The sequence below is a fragment of the Lutra lutra genome, chromosome 16 (assembly GCF_902655055.1).
Source record: "Lutra lutra chromosome 16, mLutLut1.2, whole genome shotgun sequence".
In the NCBI taxonomy this organism is placed as follows: domain Eukaryota; kingdom Metazoa; phylum Chordata; class Mammalia; order Carnivora; family Mustelidae; genus Lutra; species Lutra lutra.
In genome coordinates this window covers 16,634,362-16,646,911 of record NC_062293.1, presented here as the reverse complement: position 1 = coordinate 16,646,911, position 12,550 = coordinate 16,634,362, and the positions used below count along the sequence as shown (strand labels likewise).

The following is a 12,550-nucleotide window of genomic DNA, read 5'->3' as shown; positions in this document are numbered from 1 at the left end:
ATCTTCGACAAAGCAGGAAAGAATGTCCAATGGAAAAAAGCCTCTTCAATAAATGGTGTTGGGAAAATTGGACAGCCACATGCAGAAAAATGAAATTGGACCATTTCCTTACACCACACACGAAAATAGACTCAAAATGGATGAAGGACCTCAATGTGAGAAAGGAATCCATCAAAATCCTTGAGGAGAACACAGGCAGCAACCTCTTCGACCTCAGCCGCAGCAACATCTTCCTAGGAACATTGCCAAAGGCAAGGGAAGCAAGGGCAGAAATGAACTATTGGGATCTCATCAAGATCAAAAGCTTTTGCACAGCAAAAGAAACAGTTAACAAAACCAAAAAACAACTGACAGAATGGGAGAAGATATTTGCAAACGACATATCAGACAAAGGGCTAGTGTCCAAAATCTATAAAGAACTTTGCAAACTCAACACCCAAAGAACAAATAATCCAATCAAGAAATGGCAGAAGACATGAACAGACATTTCTGCAAAGAAGACATCCAGATGGCCAATAGACACATGAAAAAGTGCTCCATATCACTCGGCATCAGGGAAATACAAATCAAAACCACAATGAGATACCAGCTCACACCAGTCAGAATGGCTAAAATTAGCAAGTCAAGAAATGACAGATGCTGGCGAGGATGCGGAGAAAGGGGAACCCTCCTACACTGTTGGTGGGAATGCAAGCTGGTGCAACCACTCTGGAAAATAGCATGGAGGTTCCTCAAAATGTTGAAAATAGAACTACCCTATGACCCAGCAATTGCACTACTGGGTATTTACCCTAAAGATACAAACGTAGTGATCTGAAGGGGCACATGCACCCGAATGTTTACAGCAGCAATGTCTACAATAGCCAAACTATGGAAAGAACCTAGATGTCCATCAACAGACGAATGGATAAAAAAGATGTGGTATATATACACAATGGAATACTATGCAGCCATCAAAAGAAATGAAATCTTGCCATTTGCGACGACTTGGATGGAACTAGAGGGTATCATGCTTAGCGAAATAAGTCAATCGGAGAAGGACAACTATCATATGATCTCCCTGATATGAGGAAGTGGAGATGCAACATGGGGGGTTAAGGGGGTAGGAGAAGAATAAATGAAACAAGATGGGATCGGGAAGGAGACAAACCATAAGTGACTCTTAATCTCGCAAAACAAACTGAGGGTTGATGGGGGAGGGGGGTTGGGAGAAGGGGGGGTGAGGTTATGGACATTGGGGAGGGTATGTGCTATGGTGAGTGCTGTGAAGTATGTAAACCTGGTGATTCATAGACCTGTACCCCTGGGGATAAAAATATATTATATGTTTACAAAAAAAATGTTGCCATTTGCCACAGAAACTCATATTTCTGTGAGTTTAGGCTCTCAGTATCATAGCTAAGAGAAAAGAAACAGATGCTGAACCTTTTACTCTGGTTCACTTTTCTTCAACTGAGCCCAATTTACTGAAATCAATATACCCAGTGCAATTTCTACATCTGGTCCATTAATCATTAAAACAGGTAGAAACTGGTGAACAATTTTATGGTAATATAAAATGTTTTCATACTTAAAAATAAACATTTTGTAGTAGAGGATGCAAACTCTACATCAAGATAGAACACTAGATTTCCAAGTTTTCAAGAGGACCCTCAAAATAACTGAGGGAACACAGGTTGACACAAGGTCTTCAGCTACTTTTTCCTTGCTTTTCACCAGTTACAATCATCAGTCCTATATGGTCTCATAGAAGCAATTTTTCATTCTTCCCCAGAGGTCTTGGGCATTTCCTTATAAAACAAAATGTACACAAAACTCGTATCTGGTTAGTTTTCTGAACACAAATAACTCATCTCTCTCCAAGGACCTACCATATTAATTGTATTAATGTATTCTTTACCTATATAGTCTAAGACTGTTTCTATTTGTTCCTAACCACCCATTTCTATTCATTCCCAAAGATAAATATATATAATTACAATTAAAAACCTTAGAAAATTTTAGAAGTACTACATGCTGTCTATTAGGATAAAGGGAAAAGCTGAATCTATATTCTGTCCAACAGTTAATCAATTAGCAATGGAAAAAAACCCTGGTCAAGGAGATCAGGCATTGGCAGCAGGAAGGAAAAATAGGTGCTTACAATGGCAGAAGGGGATATGGAGGGAGATGATAAGATTAGGACAGTTTTTCCAAACAGCAAGTCTCAATTCACTGTGGATTGTGAAATCAATTTAGAGGATATCAACCTGCATTAAAACAACAACAAAAAACACTCAAATAGAAAAATATCAGAGTGCATCCTATATAAGATGAGTAAAAAAAAATCTGAAAAGCCACTAGTATGCTAGGGGACAGGAACTTGTCAAGGACTTCCTACGTACCAGAAACCATAGCAGATTATAGTTAGTGCTGAAAACTATCTTGTTAAATAGATATTTCTTCTCCTATTTTAAAGATGAGGAAAATTAGGCTCAGAATAACTTCTTACTCGAGCTCAAAAGGCTACTGAACATAAGAGTTGACATTCTTTCTTACACCACTTTGCTTATACCACGGTCTTAGGTGGGCTAACTATGCAAACAAAAATGGATGACAAGGAACTAGTGAAACTCAAGAATTTGGCTTTCAGAGGTTCCTATCCATCTACTTCTTTAGCCTCATGCCCTGTTGGGTGTCTTTACCTAAAACACAGCAGCTACCACTAGTGGCACGGGAGGCCAGTGAGCAAAAGGGCAAACAGGTTACATCTAGTACACCAACTCTAATCAACTAATACTGTCAGCCAGCAACAACATGTCAATGACAATTCCAAGGTTCAAGGGGAATAAGTAGTATGATAGATCAGTGATGTCTATCATAAATCAGAGTGGCATGTATTTGCTACCCTTCATAAAATGGGATCAGAAAGATTTAGTACTTACTGCCTGTGAACACTGGTCTCAGTTTCTTCATTTCTAAAATGGCAATAACAACATCGACTTTATAGGATTACTGAAGATTAAATAAGGAATTAATATTAAGTATGTAGAGAACCTAGTACATAGTAAGAAATCAGTAAGTGGTAGAAGTTATGCTTGTCATTATTATTGAATGAAGATAGTATCTGTTCCTGTTGCACTTAAATTCTAAAATCTTCCCTCACAGAAATTGGGAGTTGAGTGATTAGGCTCTACAGTTAACTCCTGAACAATGAGGGGGTTAGGGGCACCTATCCTGCAGTCAAAATCCACAAGTAACTTTTGACTCCCCCAAAACTTAACTACTAAAAGCCTACTGCTGACCAGAAGCCTTACTGATAACATAAACACTCGATTATATTCTGTATGTTATATACTGTATTCCTACAATAAAGATTAAGAGATTAAAAAAAAAGCTATTAAAAAAAATCAGAAGGGTGGGGCGCCCGGGTGGCTCAGTCAGTTAAATGTCTGACTCTTGATTTAGGCTCAGGTCATGATCTCAGGGTTGTGGGATCAAGTCCCACATTGGGCTCTGGGCTGGGTATGGAGCTTGCTTGAGATTTTTTCTCTCTCTCTCCCTCTCTTCCTCCCTGTCTCCCCCTTAAGAGAGACAAAAACAAAAACAAAACAAACAAACAAAAAACATAAGGAAGAGAAAACGCATTTACAATACTGTCCTGAATAAATTTGCATATAAGTAGGCCTACACACAGTTCAAATCCATGTTATTCAAGGGTCAACTGTATACTGAGAGACACTAAGACTTACTGGGCAACTTTCCAAGTGTCAAGTGCTGTATCAAACATAGAAAGTGAATTGAACAGCTTTATGCAGATTCATCAGGAATCCTGCCTCAATTCTATGGGAAAATCTAATCATCTTAATTTGAAACCACAATTCACAATCTTCTGAAGCAGAACTATAATAAACTAGAAACTGTCAATCCTTTAATAAACAAAATCAAAAAAGAAAGTATAAGACAGCAAAACATGAGGGTTGTGCAGGTATCAATGAAAATATACGTAAGTAGATTATGCATGGTAAACCTTGCTTTTATATAATTGAGCAGAGTAGGGTAATCTATTGCATTATCTTCTAAGCCTTCTAAATCTTTTAATTGGGATCTCAGACTCCTGTTGCCCAGATCTTCCCCACTGTCCTCTCTGAACACCTGTTCTGCCTTGAAGGACCTGACAGCACTCTCAAAGGGATGTTATTTCCCTCATATCTCACTTATATCAGAGTCAGGGTAAGGTTCCCTCTTTTTTTTTTTTTTTTAAGATTTTACTTATTTATTTGAGAGAGAGAGCAAGCATGAGCGGGGGGCGGTGGGGGGAGGAGAAAAGGAGAGGGAGAAGCAGATTCCCTGCTGAGCAGGGAGGCTGACGATGATGCAGGGCTTGATCCCAGGACCCCAGGACCATGACCCAAGCTCAAGGCAGACAGATGCTTAACCGACTAAGCCACCCAGGTGCCCCTCCTCTGTGCTTCTTAAAACTATTTCCAAGCATTACTCTTTGCCTGTTTGTGATATTCCCTGCTCCTGAGTATATACCTTCTCATAACTCTCAGCTACTAAATTCAGGACATTATGCTTCATTAATGGAAGAATTTTACAACTGGTTGGCTCATGGTCTTCTGCTCCCATGTTATTCACATACATTTCCCAATTCAACCTCACTGGGACTGCTGGCACTTCTCTGTATCTTATTTACCAATCCCCTTCTGGGTTAACTCTCCTATACAGTTTCTGTTTCCTGGTTCCAGATCTTGCCTATGTTCGTAATGTTCTTATCCCTTGTCCTTTCTTGTGACACATGCCTGGCAAACCCCTAATATCTACCTTCTTATGCTTACAGTTTGGTTACTAAGGACTGACTACTACAGTAAAATCATACAACTGAGTTGAAAGGTTCCACTAGCAATTCATACAAGAACACACAAAATACATAAAAATAAAGCTCATCTAGGACCATAAAAAAATTAAACTTCTTGGCAAGTAATCCAATGGGAATGTCACAAAAAGTAGAAAAATTGAGTTAAGCAAACACATCTGAGTAAAAAGAAGGCAGCACCATTTCTGGTTGGGAAGGCTAGTATATAGTAAGATGTCAATACTTCTAAATTAATTTACAGAACTATACAGTTACAGGTCAGGACTGATCAAAATCTTTGTGAAATTTCAAAGCAATAATAAAATACACATAGAAAAATGAAGGATAAAAAAGGGTAAAGACTTATTAGAGAACGAATTGGAAAGAAAAAAAATGATGGGAGATAGGCCTTATGAAATACTGAAATACAATATAAAGTGTTAACTAAAAATGGTATGATATTGGGTTAAAGATAGGTAATTAATGGAAGAGGAGAAATTCTGGAGATAGAACAAAATATTATTTTAAAATTTAATATAAAACCAAGTAAAATACCATGTAGGAGGGAAAAAACATTGCTTAATATGTAATATTGAATAAATTAACAATACCATGATAAATTCTTTAAATTTTTTTAAAGCACCAACAACCACACATTCACTGTAGTGGTAGAAAGATGGCAATTTTCCAGCTACTGAAGCAATAAGAGAAAGTATGAATGACAAAGCTGGTGAGTTCAACTATGTAAAAATTTTAAATATTAAAATAATAAAAACCAACAGAATTAACATTAAAAAGCAACAATCTGGGCAAATATATAATAAAGATCACAGAAATAGGAATAAATTTAAAACAAACACCTGAGAAAATATCCAGGATCCCTTATAGTAATAAAATGCAAGACAAAATACCCCACAATTCTCAAGTAAGCAAAAGTATATTAAATTGATCAACTCTGATATTTACAGGATTATGAAGGAAATCTTATGCTGTTGGTAACACCCCAAATTATTATTACCAACTGGGCAAAAAGTAATTTGTTGTAGAATTGATCATACTGTTTAAGTTGTAAATTCTATTCTAGAATACATAACACAAAGAAAGGACTTAAAAGAACAAAAGCCTGTACCTAATTATCTATATTAGCATCTTAGAAAGAGAATTATAATAATTAGTGACAGAAACAAAACATATATTACCAGATGTTTACTAAACATTTATTACCATGCCAGAAGCCTGTCCCAAATGCTTTAAATACATTATCTCGTTTCATTTTTCAATGTTCAGAAGCAATTATTACTATCTTTATTTGCTAGATGAAAAATCTGAAATACTCAGACACTGAGTAACTTGCCCAAGGTATACAACTTCATATTTAAGTGACAGGGTTAAGGGTTTGTACCAAAGCTACAGACTAAACTCTTGCTCTTAGCCACAGAATACAGACTTTTCTAAGAAAAAACCTGGAAAAAAGTATCTAAAGATTGGAAAATGATTAAGTAAGCCATAGTGTAAAAGTAAGTAAGTAAGCCATAGTGTAAAACCTGGAACAACTCTACAGTTATTAAAAGTATCATGTAAGATACTTTCAGAAGTTCTTATGAATTAGTGCCAATCATAAAGGAAAAATAAAAGTCATCACCAGAATTTTATATGTCCTAAGAAATGACAGAATTCCATATATTTTATTCACTTATGGTTCTATAGAGATGAAGAGATTACAAACCTTCAGCATACAGTCGTTCTGCAAGGAAAACTGCATCTCGGTAAGCATAGTGGTTTAGAGCTTGCCATATAGCAGCCTGGAAGTAGAGGAAAAAGAACATAAATATACAAAGATACAGAATTTCAAAATAAATCCTAGCAGAGCCTTGCATAGAACAGTAAACCAGTCAACAACCCTAGTTTAAGTAATAAAACTCAATGCCCATCATGCAAACTCCAGTTTCTAGAAAAGTCTCTTCCTAGTATGGCTCGTAACATACCTGAATTTACTTATTCAACTCTCCGTGGACATTTAGGCCTCTGTGCCTTTGTACTTCCTTTTCCCCCACAGAGGAATGTGGGCTCCCTCACCTACCTCCTTTTACAAATTGCTCATCCCTAAAGACCCAGCTTAATTAACATCTATTTCATAAAGATTTCCTGGCTGATTCCTAGCTATTTTCTTGGTAAACATATGTCTTCTAGTGAAGCACTCATATTTTGTTATAGTTACTTGTTTATAGGTCTGCCCACACCACTAAACTATACTGCTCTAAACTTACAACAGTGGTTTAAACAATTTTACATGATATACATGAAATGTATGTCATCCTCCACAAAAACTTCCTCACCTATGACCTTTAATGCTATCCTGTTCTCACCCACTCAAGGAAGCATATTAGGAATATAATATATTAGGAAAATATTATTAGGAAAATAATATATTAGTATATAAGCAGAGTTATTATAGGAATAACCTTTAATCTATTTGAATATATTTTTCTATTATTTTACTTTATAAAAGATTTTATTTATTTATTTTGAGAAACAGAGAGAGAGAGAGAATCTCAAGCAGACTCCATGCTGAGCAGGGAGCCTGATGGGGGCTTTATCCCAAAGCCCTGAGGTCATAACCTGATCATGACCTGAGTTGAAGTCAAGAGTCAGATTGCTTAATGGACTGAGCCACCCAGACACCCTATATTTTTCTTTTTTAGAGTTAGGAAACATATCTATAAAGTATATATCAAAAGAATATTTTAATAACAAATGAAAATATTTAGACCCATGCACTATCTAGCTTAAGAAATAAAATATTACCAGTATACCTGAAGCCCCCTTCCTATGTGCTCATCAGTTACATAACCTCTTTCTAAAACCACCACCCTGAATTTTGTTAATCTTTAGGTCTTCTTTACAGTTTGTATACATATGCATGTATCATCTTTAAGCAACACAACATTTAAGTTTTCTGTTTTTGAATTTTAAATAAATATAAAATAAATACAATCATATTGTATATATTCTACTATGATTTGCTTTTGTAATCCAGTATTACATTTTAAAAATTCATTCTTAATCTGTGCAGCTGGAGTTCATTCATTTTGATTGCTGGATAAATAATATTTCCATTGTATATATACCAAAATGTATTTTATCTATTTACGACATATGAACATTTGGGTTATTTCTAGTTGTTTACCCCCCAGTTATAATAGTGCTGCATAGAACATTCTTGTATTTGTTTCTTGGGGTATCTTTTTAAGAATCTCTCCTAATTAGGATATATATTTAAGAATGAAATTACGGGGCTGCTGAGTTCATGTTCATATACACGTTCATCTTTAATAGGTTATGCAAATTATTTCCAAATTGTCGGTTTAATTTACACTCTTACCAAAAATGAATGAGTTCCCATTATTTCACATCCTTGTCTACACTATGTACAATCAAAAAAAATTTTAAGTTTATTTATTTATATACTTACTTTTAGTAATTTCTACACCCAATGTGTGGCTTGAACTCATGACCTGGAATCAAGAGTCGCATGCTCTAGTGACTGAGCCAACCAGGTGCCCCTAAATTTTTAGTTTTTACTAGTCTGATAGATAAAAAATGTTTATCTTGTCCCTTTAATTAACATTTCTCTGAATATTAAAATAAGGCTGTGTTCACTGGTAATTTATTTCATGTTTATCAGTCTTCTGGCAAATGCCTGTTTATGTGTCATACATTTTTCTGTTAGGTGATTTACCTTTCCTTACTATTTTATCCAGCATTTTTGGGAGCACTAAACCAGAGAGGTTTAAGTTCCCATGTGTCATATAACACTAATTTTTAGTCTGTCATATAAATTATGTATATATAAATTATGTGTTTACATATGTTTATGTTTTGCCTAGCATTTTTAGAAGCACTAAACCACAGAAGTTTCTTTTGACCTCTCTGGGTTTCTTTTAATTTTTAGTCTATCACAAGATATAAAAGTCATCAATTAATTTTTAAAAATTCATAAGCTTATAAATTGAGATATCTTACAATACTGATTATGATACAACAGCATTTTTTTATTTCTAGCATGTATACCAGCTCATAATTTATTGAATAATTTAATAGACTTACAATAAAACCAGCAAGATGGAATTACCTAATGAAGACCACTAGCTAACATTTTAACAGTAAAACTAGATTACATTATAACAAGTGATTAATATGCCTTAGATATAGTAAAAGCTGAAATATTTGAATGAATAAGCAAATGTTTAATAACATTTCTATGGATATTATTAATTCTAATTTTTTATATTAAAATCCTCATAGTAGTTGATGACTTATTTAGCCCAAGGGTGTATTTTTCTATGTCCTCAAGAAAAAAATGGTAAATGACTTTCATTTGGGGTCTCTAGATCCTCCTGTTTAAACTTACTGTCTATACAGTCTAAATTTTTTAAAGTCTCAGAGATGTTCTAATTTGGCTACCTCCAGACAGACATAAGGGAAAGGAAGGAAGGAATTTAAATTTAATTTTTAATAATCTATACTAACCCAGAGAGCATTTTTTCCCTCTTAGTGTTTTTTTTTAAATGAATAAATTCTTTTTTTTAAAAGACCTTATTTATTTGACAGAGAAAGACACACCGAGAGAGGGAACACAGGCAAGTGGCATGAGAATGGGAGAAGCAGTCCTCCCATTGAGCAAGCAGCCCCATGCGGGGCTTGATCCCAGTACTCTGGGATCAAGACCTGAGACAAAGGCAGACACTTAACTACTGAGCCACCCGGGCACCCCTAATGTTAGTGTTCTTAATCCAGTCATTTCCTATTACTTCAAGAACTATCTAAAACTGCTATTCCAAGTGTGGTCCTTGCAGTAGCAACATCAGTACCTTCTGAGAGTTTTCTGGGAGTGTGGCATCTCAGACACCACCCCAGACCTACTAAATCAGAATCAGCATTTTAACATTTATATGCATATTAAAGTTTGAAAAGGACTGATCTAAAAAAGACTTACTCTAATGAAAAACATCCCCACTCAACAGACTCTCCAAAGTCAAAGAGATTGTCTCATCTAATGTTAATTCAAGATGTTATGAATAAAATAATTTCTAATTCTTTAGGCCTTATCCCTTAGCTTTAAAAGAAAGGCCTGAATTACTCAAATTCCAAAGCCTCTTGTTTGCAGGACTTCATGTTCTTTCTTGGCCCCAATTCATTTCTTACACCTAATAAAACACCCTACATACTAACAGAAATGAATCACAATACCATCTCCTTTCACAATCCACCCAAATTAGCTGGGCTACAAAGAAATCTCCCTTTGGTCTAAAATGTACCGTCTTGCTCTCCCCCTCCCCCCCGGATATCTTCAGAAGTAGTTGGCATAACCTATAGGATGATTCCAACAGTATACACAAAAAATATGACTTACCTACTTTAAATAAGAGAAAACCTAGACAGGCGCCTGGGTGGCTCAGTTGGTTAAGCAACTGCCTTTGGCTCAGGTCATGATTCTGAAGTCCTGGGAATAAGTCCCACATCGAGCTCTCAGCTCAGTGGGGAGTCTGCTGCTCCCTCTGACCCTCTTCCTTCTCATGCTCTCTCTCACTCTCTCTCAAATAAATAAATAAATAAAATCTTTAAAAAAAGAGAGAGAGAAGAGAAATCCTGGATTTTTCAGATACTTATAAACTCCATACTAAAGATAATTTGCTGTCCTAAAGCCTGATGCTCCCAACATCCCTACTCTACCTCAAATCCACTGCATCACGACCCCTGGAAGCTGAGATGGAGTTTAGATGTCTTTACTTTTAAACCTTTTCATTGGTAAGCATTCAGTTCTCAGAATCTTTTTTTTTTTAAAGATTTTATTTGAGAGAGAGAGAACGCAAAAGAGAACATGAACAGGGGCAAGGAGAGAGGGAGAAGCAGGCTCCCCACTGAGCAGAGAGCCCAATGTGGGGCTCAATCCCAGGACCCCTCAGAATCATTCTTTTACTCTTCTAAATAAGTAGTTCCCTGTCCTTTTACAGCACACGCTTTTGTGAAAACTTGTAGAAGCTACAGCCCTTCTTTCCAGAAAAAAAGCACACGTACAAATATATATATACAGAAAAATCTGTGTACAGCGTTAGGTGTTCACAGATATTTTGGTTCATTAAGTATCACTGGTCTAGCTAAAGGGACACAGTATTAGATCCTGATACATAACAGTTTTCAATAAATATTTGTAGGATTGAATTTAGATTTCGAAAGAAAGAAGAGACAAGTTACTGACCTAAAAAGGTACTTTGTCTTTTGCATATAGGAGACTACTACAGTACTAGGTCCTGGAGGAGCAACTCAAAACATCTTTTACCACATAAGGTCACAGATGCTTGGTTAAGTATACATGAAATAATGAATGTATTGGTAAATCAGTTTGGGTACATTATGTATTTAAATGGTTCAAATGGTCCACTGTCTAACAATCACTTACAGAACTGCATCTAAAGAATCGTATCTAGAATCTATCCCCACTCTTCTGGTCCTATTCCATAACAACCTTCTTCCCTTTAAACTCTTAGCCTCCTAAATGGTCTTCCTGCCTACAAGCTGTAAGGTAATCCACCCTGTCCCAGAATTACATTCCTCAAACATAAATATCATCAATACTAAACAGAAGATGACAGTGAAAGGCGTGGGTTTATATCCATGTTCCACCACTTACCAGTTCTGTGTCTTGGGCAAGTAACAACATCTCAAGTCCTAGTCTCTTCATTTAAAATGTAAGAGTCCAGTAAAGTACATAATGTTTCCTAGCACATACCTAGTAATTACTCAATACATTTCAGCTGTGCCATCATCATCATCATCATCATGTCTTCCTCCCTGATCAAAACCTTCTAATGATTCTTCTTGGATAGCTCCACAAAGTTTACAAAATATCTACAGAATAAAGTACAAACTCCTTAGGAAACTATTCAAATCCCATCTGGCTTTAATCTCTCTTTTTCAGCTTTGTTCTCACATCTCACCAAAGCTGCCTATGGTCTAGAACCAGAAAAAGCCTCCATCAGTCACTGAACAGTCACGGTATTTTCATACTAAAGTCTTTGCCTACTTGGGTTATCCTTTAACTTGTCTATCTCCTGAAATTTTAGTCATTCTTTCTTCAAAATTCAGCTTACATGTTCCTCTGCCTTTACTGATCTATTCCTTGCGATAATAATTACTCAATCCTTTGAGGTCCTAGACAATTTTGCTTATACTTTTAAAAATATCAGGCTGTGAGTGCCTATGTGGCTCAGTAAAGCCAGTAAAGTCAGATGTAAAGCATCTGACTCTTGATTTTGGCTCAGGTCATGATCTCAGGGTTGTGAGATCGAGCCCCGCACTGGGAGAGCCTGCTTAAGATTCTCTCTCCCTGTCCTTTTGCCTCCCTCCCTCCCCCCGCTCATGTGAACGTGCATGCTCTCCTTCAAAAAATAAAATGATCAGGCTATTGATTGGATTTGATTATATTATTTAACTAGGTTGCAGCTTCTTGAGGGAAAAAAAAGCCAGATACTATTTTTCTCTATAATTTCTTGGTTATACTACCTAACTTGTTATTTCCCTAGTTATCCTAGATAACTGCCTTTAACCATAGTGCATGCTCAATAAATGTTTGTAGAACAAGTATTTGTTTTAGAACTCTGAATCTATTTTCTACTTACTGAACTACAAATTTTTAGAAACCTAATCTGGAGA

At 36.0% G+C, this 12,550-nt stretch overlaps 1 protein-coding gene across 9 annotated transcripts in view; it reads right to left on the bottom strand.

Moving 5' to 3' along the window:
* Positions 1-12,550, bottom strand: part of CDC27 (cell division cycle 27) — a 74,127-nt gene that overhangs the window by 52,185 nt on the left and 9,392 nt on the right. For all 9 annotated transcript variants that reach the window (XM_047707116.1, XM_047707114.1, XM_047707115.1 and 6 more), the window contains exon 2: positions 6,564-6,639. In XM_047707116.1, coding sequence (XP_047563072.1) covers positions 6,564-6,639 — 76 coding nt within the window. The remainder of the gene's footprint in view (positions 1-6,563; positions 6,640-12,550) is intronic.